The 18515-nt window shown below is 31.3% G+C and overlaps 4 protein-coding genes across 8 annotated transcripts; 2 read left to right on the forward strand and 2 right to left on the reverse strand.

The window, feature by feature from the left end:
• Positions 1-348: 348 nt before the first annotated feature.
• LOC115234097 (pre-rRNA-processing protein TSR1 homolog) lies at positions 349-4438 on the reverse strand. The gene is made up of 12 exons (XM_029804846.1): positions 4132-4438; positions 3695-3965; positions 3365-3611; positions 3000-3197; positions 2567-2812; positions 2207-2375; positions 1895-2095; positions 1597-1823; positions 1233-1496; positions 1019-1126; positions 690-897; positions 349-578 (listed from the first exon to the last, which is right to left on the reverse strand). Exons 1-12 carry the CDS (start codon positions 4241-4243, stop codon positions 421-423), a joined length of 2409 nt encoding a protein of 802 aa, XP_029660706.1. The 5' UTR covers positions 4244-4438; the 3' UTR covers positions 349-420.
• Positions 4439-5157: 719 nt separating this feature from the next.
• Positions 5158-8530, forward strand: LOC115234099 (serine/threonine-protein kinase STK11). 2 transcript variants are annotated; one of them, XM_029804849.1, is made up of 6 exons: positions 5158-5641; positions 5802-5922; positions 6910-7095; positions 7304-7440; positions 7521-7864; positions 8045-8530. In XM_029804849.1, exons 1-6 carry the CDS (start codon positions 5298-5300, stop codon positions 8200-8202), a joined length of 1290 nt encoding a protein of 429 aa, XP_029660709.1. In that variant the 5' UTR covers positions 5158-5297; the 3' UTR covers positions 8203-8530. The 2 variants fall into 2 exon arrangements, with proteins under 2 accessions (XP_029660709.1, XP_029660708.1); XM_029804848.1 differs by having other exon boundaries at positions 5160-5641; positions 8042-8530.
• Positions 8531-11287: 2757 nt separating this feature from the next.
• LOC115234070 (protein phosphatase inhibitor 2-like) lies at positions 11288-14623 on the forward strand. 3 transcript variants are annotated; one of them, XM_029804797.1, is made up of 6 exons: positions 11288-11533; positions 11681-11754; positions 11827-11994; positions 12480-12650; positions 12789-12868; positions 12926-14623. In XM_029804797.1, the coding sequence occupies exons 3-6, from the start codon at positions 11915-11917 to the stop codon at positions 13144-13146; spliced, it is 552 nt and encodes a 183-aa protein (XP_029660657.1). In that variant the 5' UTR covers positions 11288-11533; positions 11681-11754; positions 11827-11914; the 3' UTR covers positions 13147-14623. The 3 variants fall into 3 exon arrangements, with proteins under 3 accessions (XP_029660657.1, XP_029660655.1, XP_029660656.1); XM_029804795.1 differs by having other exon boundaries at positions 11681-11994; XM_029804796.1 differs by lacking the exon at positions 11288-11533 and having other exon boundaries at positions 11582-11754.
• Positions 13155-16616, reverse strand: LOC115234069 (tRNA pseudouridine(38/39) synthase). 2 transcript variants are annotated; one of them, XM_029804794.1, is made up of 6 exons: positions 16285-16609; positions 15994-16127; positions 15358-15923; positions 14963-15254; positions 14727-14863; positions 13155-13919 (listed from the first exon to the last, which is right to left on the reverse strand). In XM_029804794.1, exons 1-6 carry the CDS (start codon positions 16354-16356, stop codon positions 13846-13848), a joined length of 1275 nt encoding a protein of 424 aa, XP_029660654.1. In that variant the 5' UTR covers positions 16357-16609; the 3' UTR covers positions 13155-13845. The 2 variants fall into 2 exon arrangements, 1 of the variants encoding a protein (XP_029660654.1); XR_003883875.1 differs by having other exon boundaries at positions 13907-13919; positions 14727-14886; positions 16285-16616.
• Between the last annotated feature and the right edge of the window lie 1899 nt (positions 16617-18515).

Raw genomic sequence — 18515 nt, forward strand, 5'->3', positions numbered from 1 at the left:
TACAGTTCACTTATATAACTTTAGTTTAGTATAGATATCTGTGATGTCGATATTCAATCCCCTTTCCCCTTTGTATTCAATTCCGCGGCAATACGATCCGTCCAGATATTTCCTACACCCATGATTGTATACATAAAAACAAGTTTAGTTTTTACCTCTGATATAAATAAACTTCTACAGAGAACACACACAAAATATTTAAGTATTATATATTTTATGAATAATTTAAAACTTCTCTTCTTTTGTTTTTCTTCTTCAATCAAGGCCTTATCGATCCCTTTCTTTATGATTACTAAAAGCAAGAATAATGTTTTTCTGATAAAAATTCATTTAAAGCCATACATAAATATATATATATATATATATATTTTTTATTGGTTATATATATAGTTAAACATATCTTAATTCTATGAATAAAGGTTATTCTATCTGCATGGCTTCAGACTGACAAAATGATTGCGTTATTAATAAATGTTCGTAAGTCCACTTTGGAAATACTCGTTTATACAGATTCATTAAAATTGTATCTTGGGATTTTAGCTGACCATTGAATATACACTTCATATGACCATGTGTACCTATGACAATATTATAAATATATTAGATAGTAAAAGTCGGCAAATATAGATATAGATACGGCAGTAAAATGAAAGAAAAGTGCAATTGCTTGAAAATAATTGATTAATTACCAAGAGATTCCTTTATATGGCCTCTGCGTCCATATTTTGTTCTTAATTGAATAGGTTTGAACCATTCGATATCTTCGCGATTAAAAAACATGAAACGCACAACCACCGATCTCTTGTTTACCTTATACGGATGACCACTTAGAACAGCTCGTTTCAAGACAATTCTATTAGGATTGCAAGATAACACATTTCCAGTTGCAATTAATTCCTGAAATCAATATTGTTATCCTTGGAATTTTTAATATGAGAATATCAATTATTAATTTTCTCTATGATAATTTACTACAATATTAATAACATTAATATCAAATGAATATATTAATACATACAAGCTCTCCTTTATTTTCAATGTAACAAAGTACTGGACATGGTGAAAAAGTAACTGGTGCGTACATACTTGCCACAACAGTATTATCAGGATGAAAGTATCTTTCATACTAAATAAAATGTATTTATTATTATTAATTATAAACTCTTATGCACATTATATGTTTCCTGTTTATTGTATAAATTGTTGTAAATTGAAAGACTGTGCCCACTCACCTTATGCTTATTGCCATTTGTATGTTGACTGAATATTGGACATGCTGTAAATCGTCTAAATCCACTCTGAAAGACCAATCTGTCCTTCGATTTAATCGGTAGCGTGTAATTATTCAAATGTTTTAATACGACATTCAATAGAGACATTTTGTGTTCATATGGAAGTAGACCAATCACTATTAATGGTTGATTCGCTATCGTAGCAAATGCCTTAAAAGTTACCCTACTAACGCGAATGATATCAAGTGTTACGTATCTTCCTGGCTAAAATCATGTGTATATATGTATATTATTTAAAAATATATTTAATAAAAGATTTAAATATGTATATAGCAAAAAAAATTTTTTTTTTGGCATATGTTACCCATATAGCCTCTTCGATATCTTCGCATTCTTTATAAATACGCTTTCTTCTGCGATCATAATCTGCAAACTCAATTATCCGAGAATAATCGACGGGAAGATTTTCCTTTGGATCCCATGGACTGGTACGAAATGACTCGAGACCTCGGTATTTCTGAAATCTCGTTTTAGCTAATATATCCTGGGGTGTATCCACTTCATCCGGAAATTGTGCGTCCGATTTTGCCTCTGTATGTTATTTATTAAATTATTATCAAAAAAGACAATACATTACACAAATACATATACGATTATATTACTTTTAAACTTCTCCATAGCTTGTTTCTCTTCAAGCATATCAATATCTTTATCATAATGCGCCTCATCCATTGCCGCCTCTGATATCGTAATAGTTTCATACTCTTCGTCATCTTCCAAATCTGTATTACTGTCTGTTTCGGATTTTGCTTCTTCCACAGACATATTGTCTTCCAATTCCTCTGAACATGCACTGAGGCTTTCTAATAAAATAAAAAAGTTCCTCGAAATATCATAAAATGAGATAACATGTTTTTTTCTTTTTTACTTAAAAAAAAAAAATAAAGGATTAAAAGAAGAGAAAAATGCCATACCTCCATCTTCGTCCGGTATCCATGCAGCTTGATATTCAGAAGTTCCTTTTGGTACAACTTTTACAATTTTTCTCTTTCTATTGGCCGCTGCTTCAGCCAATTCTTCCTCTGTGGGCCATGTTTGTTCAGCATCCATTGGGTCTGGAATATATTCACTTTCGAGAGTTTCCTACAAATTTTGATAAATTCTAAATGCAATATACACTGGGATTGTTATCTCACTATTGTTATTTAAAATTATATAAAAGCAAATTTGCAATAATTCTGACATATTCTGTACTTATGTTTACTATTTGCAATAATTTGTTAGCGATATGTTATTAATAGCATAAAATATATATATATATATACATATATAACCTGTTTTTCAGGATCTGCGGTATATAGGATTATTTGTGTTCCATGTTTTCCTTTTGTTTTCATCTCATTGTTAGAAGAAAGTTTCTTGCGGTTAGCGTATATGATTTCATATGGATCATCTAGTACTTTGATACACGACATTTGAAAATCACCAAAGCCTGGTATATGAACCAAATTATTAACAGACAATGATGTTATGCCTCGCACATATCCAGTGACCGAGAGAGTTCCAAAATCGAGTGAATCCTGATTAGATAAGAATTGTAGTTATTAAACTGCTTGCTATTTATATGTATATGTGTGTGTGTGTGTGTGTGTGTGTGTGTGAGCGCGCGCGCGCGCGCGCATGTATATATGTATGTATGTATGTATATGTATATATATGTTTATATATATATATTATTTAAAATATAATATTTAGAGTCCAACATACTTCATTACATTCAAAGGAAATTTCTTCAGCTAAAAGATGCGGCCTTATATTTTTGTAAAATACATTTCTTTGTTTTTGTGATCCAACACGACGTAATATATTCAAGCAATCGTCCACAGTATCTAATTCAAGTACTTTCTCATCAGGAAGCCATTTAGAAATAGCACGTTGCACAGATTGTTTATATTCCTGACGTTTCTAATATATTGTTTGACACATGTTAAATAATGATTAATCAGATTCTTATATATATACAGTATCTTATACAGTATAAAATTTACAAAATACAATAAGTAAAAAATAAAAATAATTATTATCTCTTGTTTGTATATTTTCCTTAAAGATATAAACATCTTATTACTTACTTTAATGTGAAGTCTCTGAATATTGTGTACTGCAAATATAGTAGTAGGTAAACCTTGAGCAAGGCAAGACACAATAATCTTCTTACCCCATTTGTCTACAATTTCTCTTTCTGTATCACCATTTGTCTGACAAGCGACAGAAGTTATAAAGAGTATTGTATTAGCAACTTTGGCTGCATCTAATGTTGCTAAAACATTACCTATTGGTGGTACAATAATGGAAAACCGCTGTTTCATCCTTGGTACACTGTACAAATATTTTTTTAAGAGATTAATATAAATGCCAAGTTTTCAATTTGTCTTCTAATAATATGCAATTTTGTAGCACACCCTATATGCGTGATCCCACATGGACTGGTAGCAATATTAGCAGTTTCATCTATACTAGTTATAACAGACATAATATTCTGAATGTTTATATCACTTTGCAAGGGTATAATACAAATAAGGATAGGCGCAGAATGACAACTGCCAAGGTTTCTCTTTTGCGCTAGTACTTCCTCGCGTTTCTTTTTTCTGATTTGCAACAATTGGTTTCTACGTGCATCCCTCTGAAGACTTTTCTTGAGATGTTTCAATGATGTTTTGATATTTTGTTTACCTATATAAGAAAAAAATAAACATTTTAGAAATTAAGTAAAAAAAATATGTTTTACTTAAGACACCAATATGTAATTATTTATTGCACTAAAAATAAATCTTATTAATTAAATAAATTGTAGCTATAATTATTATATCTTTTTTACTATAAAATGTTCTTAATTTACCTTTAAGCTCGTTATTGATAACACTTTTACTACGATGTCTTCCAGTCTTGTGTTGCTTATTAGATTGTTTAAGTGCACCTGGTCGATGCGTTTCTTGCTTCGTCGCATTCATATTAATAGTTAATATAATTAATAAATCTTCTGTAAATGTTTAGTTTGACCCGGTTCACTTAAATTTTGATGAAAATATATTCAACTAATGAATTTTTTTTAACAATATTTCAATTGCTACGCGATGGAAGAAATCGGAGGAAACTCATCAAAAACACGTGCAATCAAAACTAAAGTCCGCGGCACACGATGTGATTTTTCGCGTTCATAGATCTTATGTATCTAGATACGCTTTGTGACTAAAGATAACATTTCATGAACAGTGAAAAGCAGCAGCAGTTTAGAAAATAACTAGAATCGGTGACGTACTTCCGGCGCAAGTTTTTGCTGTTTGAAGTACATCCTGTTGAACAACAAAGCAATAAAAGCTGTGTTTTGGTTATATATGTACATATATTCTAAAGTATGGAATCACCAGAGGTAAGTTTGTAGGAACTATAATTATAAAAATAATTTCTTATTCGATTATATCTCAATTAATATTGAAATTGAGATTAACGATTTAAAACACTGCAGAAAACCTATTTCATGGGGTTGCGGGCTCAGTTGCGGTTGGGGATACAATTGACAGTTGTGGATTGACCAATCAGAGCAATGCAGCTTACCGGCTGATTGATTAAGTGCCGATCTACAATAGGCAATTTAAGCCCTAAACCTTATGACTTAACCTCTAAACTATTTTTTTTATGTGCCACGGCCCTAATACGACCTTTACAGTCTAGTGCATAGGCCAGTATTGGGCGTTTTCCAGCAAGGTACACAGACGACACAGTGTACTACACATTATCACGCGATTGGTTATATTTTAAATTTCTTCATTTGACAGCCAATCATGTGATAATGTGTAATACACTGCGTCGGCTGTGTACCTTGCTGGAAAACGCCCATTATCAGCCATGTGAGCTGACCGTTTATAAATTTTGTATGTGTATGGTAATCGTGCTTCTCACGTCATCCCACCAGTGTTCACAACAATGGTCGTGCCGGTTGTATTTTAGGTTAAATCCTACTCGCATGATCTCTAATATAGTTTATCAACTCTAACAGAGTAAAAAATGGACAATAAAATAACGATATGTGATCCTGACGAAGAAGAAATTGAAAATGATTTATTGCGTGACATCGAACCAATCATGTGGATCAATGATGATCCAAACTATGACTTGGACGAGATTAACATGTTTTTTCACAGAGTTGATTCAGCTCAAATTATATATGAAGAAAAAAAGAAAAAGTGCAAATTTATCGGTAAATATGTCATGGGCGACGTTCTCGGTGAAGGTAGTTATGGAAAAGTAAAAGAAGTATTGGATTCGCAAACGCTCTGCCGAAGAGCAGTCAAGATATTAAAGAAAAGAAAACTTCGTAGGATACCGAATGGTGAACAGAATGTTCAAAGGTATGTTTAACTAATGTATGTCTTTCTATGAGTCTTACATTGGTATGCGTTATATTTTATTTCGACTTTTATCGCTAGACACGCAAATGCGATAGGCCACTGCAATAATTTTTCTTTTCTTGCTTGTTATTAACTAATATCTTGTTATACTTATTCATAGGGAAATAAAATTGTTAAGAATATTAAGACACAAGAATGTAATAAATCTTGTAGATGTTTTATATAGTGACGAGAAAGAGAAAATGTATCTAGTTATGGAATTTTGCGTATGTGGATTACAGGTAAATTTTAATAATCATCCTTTTTTTTATTATTCCAAATATTAGATTATTATGCACAAACATCATATATAAATTGTCAAACTAAATAATTTCGAAATAGAAACGGTAGTTACTTTATATTTCTGTGAAATATATCGTTATTGTTTATCTTGCTATAATTGCCATTATGGGTCGTAAATGATTACATTATTGATTTATTTTGAGTTTGTATGATTGGAATTTGACTAATCAGAAGAAAGGGAACTAAAATTTCTTTGTCTTGATTGATCAAATATCAATCTTAAAACTTCAATCTCAATCTTTAATGCGTAGTCTGATACAGGCTTTATTTGTATCAATACTGAGTTTGAATGTTGAATCTTTAGTACCGAGATATTTCAATTGGTTTCAAAATGGTATATATATATATATATATATATATATATGTGTGTGTGTGTGTGTGTGTTTGTGTTTGTGTGTATGTGTTTGTGTGTATTATGGAAATAAAAATATTCAACATTGTATTTACTTATCACTGTATAATATAAAGAAAGCTTATAATTTGGCTTATTAAAATATATAAATATTACAAAAGTTGATCATTATGATTATATAATAATTTTATAATAATAATGGTAAACAATTATTTATAAGATTTTATGATACTTTTTCAAGAAGCCAATTAAGTTAGAAACAAAGAATTTATAAGTATATTTTACAATTCACATTATTTGTATAATATATTTTACATAGTAATAAATAAATATGTATGTGCATGATGTGTATGTGCGCGCGCGCGCGCGTGTGTGTGTGTGCGTGCGAGCGAGCGAGCGAGCGTATGTGTGAGCGTGTGTGTGTGCGCGCGCGCGCATGCGAGATTTTCTCTGATAAGCTAAAAAAAGAAAAGCTGTAATGAAGCCATATAGAGAATTTTTGCTTTTGATGTTTGTAATAATGGCTTGCATGAATTAACAACAATTAGATTTTTATTTATTAGATCCTTTACAGGATATGTTGGAAAGCGCACCAACCAAGAAGCTTCCCCTTTGGCAGGCACATGACTATTTCTGTCAGTTGTTGGATGGTTTAGAATATCTTTATAGTAAAGGAATAGTTCACAAAGATATAAAACCTGGAAATCTGTTATTAACTTTAGATGGTACCTTAAAGATTAGTGACTTTGGCGTTGCAGAGGTACAAACACCATCTATAACTTCATTACTAGAAATTTATATGCAGTTAAAATTATAAAAACCGATCTAAAAAAAAAAGCAGGAATTTCTAATAAGGAAATAGTATCTGTGGACACAAAGTCAATATCTATTTACAAAATGTCAAACATATATTTCACAACCATTTGTGTTTCATTCCTATTTGTGATTACGCATCTCCATTGTGCTAGGCATTAGACATGTTTTCCAAAGACGATACATGTACGATAGGTCAGGGATCTCCAGCGTTTCAGCCACCAGAAATTGCAAATGGCTGCGAAAGTTTCTCAGGTTTTAAAGTAGATATATGGAGTAGTGGAGTTACATTGTAAGTAACATTTATATAGCATTACGTAATAATATGCATACAATGCGAAGAAGAAAAAATATCATATCCATAATTTATAGGTATAATATAACAACGGGTTTATATCCTTTTGAGGGAGATAATATATATAAATTATATGAAAACATTGGAAGGGGCGAATATACTATACCGAAAGAAGTAGAAGAACCTTTAAAATCGCTCATAGAGGGAATGTTGCAGAAAGATGCGGATAAAAGATTTACATTACAACAGATTAAAAGACATGCTTGGACCATATGCGAGCACCCTAAAATGCAGAAAGAAGTACCTATACCTCCTCTTAAAAGTAATGGGTGTCATAGTATGACTGTTTTACCATATCTAATGGAATATCATTATGGGGTTGATGATAATCCTGTATATTACACAGAACATCAGCTAAATGGTAGGTCTATTAACGCTATTTTTGTTATATATTAAATTTACTATAACATTGAAATTATGGCGACCATACAGAATAATCAAAAGAGTTTTTATTAGGATACTTGTCAAATTACATCCTTCCTTTTTGCGCAACTTGATAGAATCGTGAGAAGTATAATGAATATCGCTTTTTCTTTAGAAGAACGAAGACTTCAAGAACTGGATCGTATTAGCGAGGATCGAAAAACTACATGTAATAGTCATGTAAATGCTAAACCCAACACAAACAGTCAAAACAAACGGAGATGGCGTAAATCTTGTATTAGTATTAAGAGATTTTCATCCTGCAAGCCATCGTGATTTTACTGATTGTATCGCTATTCTTTCGTTTATATCTCACTGACTATGTCAGTTACAAAGCTTCTCTATGGTGGAGACGACTGAAAGCTCGATTAATGCCGAGCGTACAAGATGTATGTAATTCAACTACAGCACGAATAGAATGTAACGCTTTTGAGTCGATTCAAAAGCATCGGATGTAAACATTTGTGATATTAAGATTAAATCGTGTAGCGCGAATAATTCAACAACATCCTTATTAATTCGACCCATGAAATGCCCAATTAAAGTCAAGTTTCGTTCTGGTGCCATATGGATAATGCGATTAATAAAATTGTTAATCGTCAAATTTTTTGCATGATTTTATTTACTATCAAATCTCCCTATACCCCATACAGTTTTATTTATCATTGCAATTTGCGCGAAAATCAATTTATCATTAGCTATATTTTGTCGAATTCTTTGATTTTATTTGTTTAATTAGTAAATAAATATAAAAGATACTTTTAAGTAACATTATATTATATAAGTATTATTTCGATATATTACTGCAAAATTACCTCGATATGCACCTAATGTCATACATTGAAATTCTTGTGTTTACAAAAACTATATACCTATACTTGTAATTATTGGACATAAAGTTATATAAAAGATTGAGCACTCTTATACGACAGCTGACGACAAGATTGAAAAACAGATATATACGAGGTAAGACGCTTTCTCTATCATACAATATGCTCTGAAAATAGACGATGAAATAGGAGGAAATAGAAGAGTGAGAATGTGAGGCGACCACTTCTCCTCTTTTTTCTCTTTCCTCCAATTGCACAATCGGACAAGAAAAATTTCTTGCTCTTTACTATTCTCTCTTACTATACACATGTTATATACACACACTTTCTCTCTCTCTCTCTCTCTCTCTCTCTCTCTCTCTCTCTCTCTCTCTCTCTCATGAATATTATATTGATTGATTGACGAATATGTCTCCCGCGTTATTTTTTATTGTTTCGTATAGCAGATCAAATAGCTTATCAAAAGTTATTCTTTGCATTAAATTCTTTTTACTTTTAATCAATTTCATTATTGTTATTAATATAAGTTAATATAAATAGTATTATATGCTTTTAGAAATTTTTTATCTGAAAATATATATTATATTTTGTAAATCCCACAATATTAAAATACATATACACAAATATTTTTACAAGTAGAATATACAAAACATATATATTTATATAAAATGCATAAGTATTACATTTAATAAGTAAATACAGTATATATATATATATAATATACATTTTCAATATCTTAGCAAATGTTATTTATATCTTTTCTTATAACAGATGCTCATAAATAAAAATTACAATTAATGATATTATATATAGTTAATTATTATCGATGACTTGTTAACGATATTAATCAAACACGGTCTAATTTATAATTGTAATGATTCATGGGCCGTGTTTCAAAATTCACTGCCAATACTGGAAATCTATAATACGTTACGTGAACTATAGATTTTCAGTACTGGCAGTGATGCAGTGAATTTCGTAACACGGCCATGATTATGGGCCATTTTCACAAAGTCCGATTAGATGAACCGACGGTTAAAATTAGCAGGATGGCCAACAGAAAATAGAGGTGAAGGAAAACCAAGCATTATCTCAATAAGAACATTGGAGTACTTCTTTCATTATAATAATATCTAATTTGAGCGATAAAAAAGATAATGTTATATAAAATTTTTTAGTTAAAAAAATCAAACATCTACAAGCTTTGTCGGAGTAGCGAATTGACACGAAATTTAGACGGTAAAATCATAGATATATAGACTGGATTGAGCATTATGAGATAGACAAACGTGCGCTTGCTGTAGAAAAAGAGGTACTATATGGGAGGCCTATGTTTGTCTCTTTTCCTAGCATCTCATTGGTAATTTTCTATATGGAGGGGGACAAAATCACCATATCTTAAGCTTAGAACATATATAAATGGAAGGGGAATAGCAGGCTGAAAAGTGTCGAAGGAAGTGAGAAAGAAATCGTAGTTGCCTCTCTCTTGTGAGTAACTACACATACAAGCATCGTGTCTGTAGTATACATACTTTTGTGTACACACACATGGCCGCACATGCGCACTTTTGAGCAAAGTAACTCACAAGAGAGAGGCAACTATGATTTTCTTTCTTACTTTCTTCCGACATGTTTTTCTATCGGGAAACAAAGGCATTCCCCTTCCATTTATATATGTTCTAAGATCTTAAGTAGCGCGGCGCTTTCTATGGCTGTGTTCCAAAATTCACTGCCAGTATTGAAAATCTATTTCACATTCAAATCTAGTTCACATAACATATATTATAGATTTCCAGTACTGGCAGTGAATTTTGGAACACGGCCCATATGTATAGAGTTCAATAATGACGCGTGAGCGTGTTGTACACACGCTATTTTACTATTTTGCCAAAAATTTTATAAAAACTATGCATGATATCTAAATATCGATAATCTTGAATCAAAATTATTCACGTGTTATCAAATCTATTCATTTTACTTTTAGTCGTTGCTTCGGTAGTGATATCAATTAGAAAGTGTTCTCTTATTAAGTAAGTTGTATTTAAAATAGCGATTTAGATATTTATTTAGATATTATTAAATATTATTTATTTAGATGTCATGCATAATTCTTATAAAATCTTTAGCGAAATAATAAAATAGCATATACGCTCACGCGCCACGCACGCCGTTTGCACGCCGCCCCTGATTCATGCGTAACCTATAGAGCGCTCATTTGTTAGCTTAAAGTTGCTCTTATTTAAAAGTGGTGTTCAGACGCAATTTTGCCAAAGAAAAAAGTTGCTTCTTCTAGCACGGACAATCACGCTGTGCATTCCGTGTCCGCGAACTCTGATAACATAACTTTTTTTCTCTCTCTTCTGCTCGGTAATGTTCAGCAGAGAAAACCGCTCAGTAGCAATCGAACGTGATTGGCTCTTACTTTTAGAATCAACAAATCAACGTCGAGTGTTTACAAGACGATAACCGAGCGCTTTCTCTGTCGAACGGGGCTAATATTACCAATTTTTGTCAGAATCAACAGTCGCGACACATGAATATCTAAATGCGATGCGTCCGACTCGAAAATTTCAAATCCAAAAGTGAAAATTTATTGACATTTTCTGTATCTAATAGTTTAATAATCGAGGAATGATAATTCTAATTTAGCGTACAAACAGTATGTATATGTGTTTATATATAAAGGTATTTCGCAAATTGTGAAACATTACAAGATATCTTCTGTCTCTCATGATATTGAATATCGAGCGAAAAGCATCTCACACATGCCCCTCCTGGTATGATATTCTAAGATTAGATTGCATGATTGATTAATTTTTCAATATACCTATGCCTTACATGGTTATAAGTAGTAAATCCGTCTAGACATTTCTATAATACATACACAACTTGAGATCGGTATGCGAAAAATGTGTCTTGATTAGGGGATCTCATTAGGGGAGCCGTCTTGATACGGCTCTGGACGACGATCCCGCGATTTGGACTTTTGGACTATCGTGTACGTAGAGATCACTTCCGATGCTGAGGAATGCATGAACATGTTTTACGAGTGATTAATGCCCAAGTACAGGTTATTCAGCCGGACCCAGCGAAATTCGTTAGTAAACATGCAGCCGCGGCATTATCGTGAGTGATCGTCGTTATAACGCCCGATTATAATGGCAGAGAACCTGTCAAAACGGCCTTCCAAGGGAATTCTCAAGACGTCCAGCAGTTTTGATAATCCAGAGGCGCCTAGGTGAGTGCGTTAATTGAATCTCGATGCGTGCTCGCGTAAAAATAGAGATGCGTGCGTCTTGTATTACGGCTCGTCATTATTCTATGAAATGAGGAATGGACAAACATAATCGCAGGAATTATTTCTCAACATATATATATATTCGATTCCAGTATATAATTTCTTATTTTGTATGTGTGTGTGAATATCTTCTTGAAATTAATACGCATTTGTTGGACTCTCGAAAGTTTTTCTTCTGCAAAATTTTTCTGAACAAGATTATCATTTCTTTATATCAAGAAATAAATTTAAAATATTTTCAATATTATTATTTACAGAGGTGTGAAAAACTGGAAAAATAATTTATGAGTATTTGCAAAAGTGAAGTCATAAATTAATTCATGTTAACTGACATTACTTGATATAGATTCTATTTTTAAACATAATGAAGAGCATCATTTAGTTTTTTGTTTTTTTCTGAGTACTTTACATTAATTGATTCGTAGACCAAATAAAGAAACAACATGGGACGAAATGAATATTATTGCTACTCTTCATCCTGCTGACAAGGATTATGGTCATATGAAGATCGAAGAACCAAAAACCCCATACAATTTTGAAGGCCTCCAAAATGAACATGAATTTGATCAATTAGATGCTAGCACTATTGCAGCAAAGTGAGTACAACAGTGTTATATATTACATAATTTCAATTTGTAATACACATTATGTAACTGAGTGCATGTTTGTAAAATATAAAATTATAGTGAAAAAATATAAAACTTGATATTAATTATTTGGTTATGAAAACTCAGATTAGCTGGAAGTAGCAAACCCAAAATTTTCGAAGAATCTAGCGAAGAAGAGGAGGATGAAGAAACTCCTGAAGAAAAAGGTAAGATGAGAGATGCTTAGATATAAGTTACTTTGCTATTAATATATTTAATTTTAGAAAGGAGGAGAGCTTTTGAGGCAAAAAGAAAGGGCCATTATCGAGAATGGCATGCCGTACAAATGGCAAGACGACTTTTAGAGCAAGATGAATTAGAAGAAGATGATGATGGCGGTAATGATGGTGGTAAAAATAACGAGGAAAATTCGTCAGAGGAGGAAAGTGATTTTGACACCCGCTTCAAATGCATGCCGTCCTGTGATAGAAATGAAAAAAAATAAACAAAAAGTATTGATTAGTAATTTTATTTTTAAATCGCCCATCATTATTATAATTTTGTGGCGATGTCTGCTTTATCATTTAACGCTATTGTGATTAAAATGTTTGTTATACATTTAAATGCCCAAACACATACATACACACTAAATATCGAATTTTAATCCTGTGTATATAGCTTTAACAGCTTCACCCTCTGTAAATAAACATTTTAAAAACCTGGATGTTTATAGAGTAATCTATTGTTAGATTTTTCCAACATTATAGATAAAATAATAGTAATATTATATAATCACAAATTTTTTTCTTTTTTTTAGTTACTAATTTAACTCAGAAATATTAATTAAACTATGCACAAAACTCGTCACGTGTAATCATTTAGATAAGTTTATATAGACTGCGATTTGTAAAAGCTTTGCTCGTTTCGCATGTTATTACAGAAGAGGCCTATCTTTTGTTACTTTATAGAGTTGGTTTTAACAATGTTCTTGTAAAATTTAATATCTTTGGAGAAATTTGCAGAGGGATTCTCTCTTGATCATTGTATCAAAATTCGACGAACAATAAGGCTGAAGGCTGAACAAAGCCCTCTCACATATAGTGAAAATTTAAGATGCCATATATAAATTTTAGTCAAAAACTTGTGTACCTAAAATGTTAGAATACATGTGTAACACAAGTCCTGTGATTAGCATAGGCATATGCTATGTAACATTCGAATGTATGACCTCGAACTTTCGTTTTTTCTCGTAATGCTTGATTTTATTTTCCAAACTCTCTATAAAAGAAAACGAAATATATAGATTATTTACATAGACATGTAATGAAATTATCAATTCGTGTAACGCGTATTTATCAATTAAGTAAACTTTAATCTAGACCTGTCCAAGTTTATTTGAGTCTACGCGCGTATTTATTCTCTCCTTTACTCCTATATACCATCTCTATACTCTTTCTCCTATACTACACTTCATATTCCTCAACCATTTGTGCCGTCGTTATTTTTCCAAGCAATTTTTCCAAATTAATCGATCACAACGCAAGGATACAACGAACATATGTCTATATAATTTGGGTCTTCCCTTTCTCCCTTTTTCTCTTGTATTTCCTATGTCTTATTAAGAGGATTTTATTCAGCAGCGTAAACAAGAAAAAGTATTTTGTTTATGAATCAAAACTTGGACAGGCTTAATTTAGTAAGTTGTATACTGTTGATAGAATACATATTTAAAAAAATTTCGAACATAGAATACGTCCAAACGCGGTGACGTTATGTTTAGTACCATAATTAAGAAAAAAAAAAAAAAAGGTAAATTAAATATATCCAATTATCAAAATTTTGAATGTCTGTATATTATATAATGGAATAAAGCATATTATATATAATAGATTTTGAATAGTATTTTATAAGCGTAGCGTCTGAAAGTTGAGAAACAATTCATATTGTATAGATACGTAATAAAATAATAAAACATTTTCAAAGAAACTGAACATTTAAAAAGGGTGAATTTGAAATAAAGTCTCGGCCTTACCAATAAATTTATGTACCTATTAATTTTGATCAAAGTTGATTACGTATACTAACCACACATTTCTCGTTTCATTAATGGCTGATATACTTTTGATCGTACTCCAAGAAGGAGGCAATCACTTTGAAAATCAGTGTTTGCACAATTGACCAAATCTTCCAACTTTGTCAACATATTTTTAATCATTGTAGATCTATGCATTTAAAGAAAGAGGAACTTGATTATGAAATTAATTATATGTACAATTTTATATATATATATATATAGAAAATTCCTTTTTAAATAAATATACTTTATAGTATTGAGAGCCCAATCCTGTTGTAATGTCTTGATAGTATTTATTAACTCATTTTTATCAATAAACCATTCTACGTCTTCATAATCACAATACCAGAGATTCAATGGTACTTCGTGAGCCATATTATACTGTGGCTTCTGTGGACAAGTCTCAATATCTAAAAGCTTTAAAATTATTTCAGGCTCTTCTTTTCTTTGTCCAACCAGTAACAAGATGCCCATTAAGCAACGTATTTGATGCCAGAGAAAGGCTTGACTTGTGATTTCTAATTCGCACATATCATAGCCTTCAAAGTAAAAAAATTTGTATTAAAATAAAAAATTTATGTGTATATTAGAATAAAAATTATATATAGATAGAATGCATAGTGAGAAGAAATTAAAAATTACCTGTAACTTTTTGCATATTTTGATTGCTTATAGAAATTTTTGCATCAAGTACAGTTCTCTTAAAGTTAATTACACCATTGGCTACATCCATTTTACAAATATTACGAAAGTCATGATGTCCTATAGCATACTTGACAGATTTGTCCATGGCATCTATATCCAAATTGCTCTTTGGGAAAAAGTATTTATACGTCCTATATTTGCAGTCAAATCTAGCAGAGAAATTTGACGAGACTGGACACCATGCTATACATCTTATATTTGTTGGTAGTAATCTGTTTAATATTTTACAATAGGGCAATTCCTCTGACAAATTATTTTGATTTTCTGGTTCCAACCTACTGCGAATGTCTAACGAAATCGCTTGAGAGAATGAGCTAACACCTTTATCAGTTCGTCCACATCGATGGTAGTTGGCATTCTCGCGGGATTCTATGCAACAACTTTTTAACAAAGCTGTGAACAAATGATGCTCAATAGTGTCATTGTTATCTTCTTGTACGGTAAAGCCATGATAGTTCCAACCAAGATAACAGAATTTTAAGAGAATGTGCCTCTTATGGTAACTGTGATTGAATAAGGCAAAAGATATTATTTAAATAAAAAAACAATATAATGAAAAAGCGATATGCTTACCGTGAGAAATCAAACGGTTTTCTTACTATGTCAGACATCTCCTTTTTCTCCGATTTAGAATCTGTAGCTTTTGTGATTAGTGCTCTGAGTTGCTCGTTGTGAGCTTCTAATTGTAATATTTTGTCAATTAATTCCTGTAAAGCAAAATTGCCCATATATGCACATAAATAAAAATAAATCACACACATAATATACTATACGCGCATATATGTATACAATAAGCCAGAAATATATATTTATATATACATATATATGTTTTTATATATTTACAAACGATCGTACTGATCATACCGATTTATCAAACTGTTCCAACTGTTCCCTCGTGCATTTTTTTATATTAGCACACTTTATAACTTTTGCCATAATCGTATCTTTTTCACGATAAATCGAAATATTTTGTAATAATCGTCATATAAAGGCTATGTTTGTGTTGTCGAGCAGTTTTCTTTCCGCATTGGGTGCGTTCGAAAATCCTACCTGTGGAGTAAAGTAGCATTTAATTGACCAATCGGGATAAAAAGAAGCAAAGATTTCTTTGTCCTGATTAATCGATTTAAGGATACTCTACCCTACGAGTAAAATTTTCGAACGCACCAATGCAAGTATGGCAATGGCAAACGGGGTATCGATCGAATATCAGAGTTTCGACTAAATAATAGTTTATTTATGTTGAGCTTCCCATTGATAAAGATATACCCAGACAGCACAAGGATGTCCTTAGGACGTCCAAAGGGCATCCAGGACATACATGTATATAAATAATTTTAATTATGCAAATTAAAATATGACAAGTAAATATGTAACGTTAACATTAATTAGTGAAAGAGTACCAAATTTAAGAAGACTCTGCTGTATTTAATTCGAAATTATAGAGACAAAGATTAATCACACACGGGTTCTATCTATTTTTATTAATAGTATACAATCTGTATTTACTGCGTACAATATGATTTTTATGTATTTCTCTCTTGACTATAGACAACACTAGATCGCTATATCAGTTTTACAATTGTGCGATGCATATCACTCTAGTTCGGTTTGGAGATTCAACCTTCTCGAGAGAGCGAGAATATGATAATAACCGAAAGGTTCGGTGAATTGTATGTATACAGTTAAATGTATCGAGAACAGATTTTACAAATTTTGTCAGCAGAAAAAGATGGTACAAATGAGAAAAGATTTGTTGCATTTAATAATGTCGGTAGAAATTTTAACAAAATTTTGAAAAAATCTACTAACAGAGAGAATATGTATGTGACGGCGAATTTTAATGGTAGAGATCATATGGAGTTTGCAATAATTTGATAGCAGATTAGGCGACAGAAACTGAACAGATCTGCCATTTTGTAATTTAACTAATTCGTAACACATTTATTAAAGCTATTTAAATGATACATTGATCTCTATCATTAATTATTTATTTCGATTTTTATATAATACGTCTATTTTATTTCTTACATCAGATAGAAGAGATAAAATAAAAACTGCTATTTTTATTAGAACAAATTGTTGAAAAATAATTACTGTGAACACAGTTGATACCAATTTACAATTTATATGCAATGTATCGATCGTATCTGCTGCCAAATCTGCGAAATATTGCAATCACTATTAATTACTATCTGGATATGGAAGAGAGAGATTTTTTTTTCTTATATCAAATAGTAGAGTAATATCCATTCAATATACGAGAATACTATGAATGCTGATTATAAAATTGTGTAACTCGAGGATTAAGAGTCTGACAGCGAATTTAGTTGGATGCATTGGCCGCTCAGATGCAAACATAAATTTATCAAATAAATATCGCATTAAAAGAATGTGTGTGCGAATCATTGAAAAATACGTGTAGACTAAATTCTACCGAACAATATAGAATGAGTCACTCTAAGCGTTTCATTAGCGAATACGCTACGCGCTTATATGACACTTTATGCAAGAATGGTGGTTTTCAATATGCACCAGTGAGCAATACTCACAATCAGTATGCAGCCAACCCGGAGTTCGTTAAAAATTCGGGATATAAGATAAACTTGACTTAGAACGTTTTTCTCTTGTGTTCTTTATATGTATATGTACAAACGAAAATTGATTCGTTCTCGTTTTCCATTAACAGTTGAGTTCTTTTCGCTTGACCATATCTGAATGGTTTGCACCGATTAAGCGATTTAATAGTCGATAAGCCACTCTTTTGATTCCCGATCTTTCAATTTTGAGGCACTCAAAACAGAATCACATCCTATTATCCTAGTGTAATGTATATACAATTCTTAACGTCAAATAAAAGATTTTCGAACGAATTGTTTCTTTTTTCGAGCTGTTAAGTTTCGCGCGTGTCTAATTAAAAATTAAAATAATAATAATAAAATAATCTATAATAATAAATTATTCAAAAAAGCAAACATCAAAGAGCAATTTAACAATATTTATTCATTCTTTTTATATAATTAATTAATACTAACATTTTTTACAGGTTTTATTTGATATATCTCTAGTAATATTTTTGAATCTTATTTATATTT

This window comes from Formica exsecta, unplaced genomic scaffold, assembly GCF_003651465.1.
Source record: "Formica exsecta isolate Colony F162 unplaced genomic scaffold, ASM365146v1 scaffold194, whole genome shotgun sequence".
Taxonomy (NCBI): Eukaryota; Metazoa; Arthropoda; class Insecta; order Hymenoptera; family Formicidae; genus Formica; species Formica exsecta.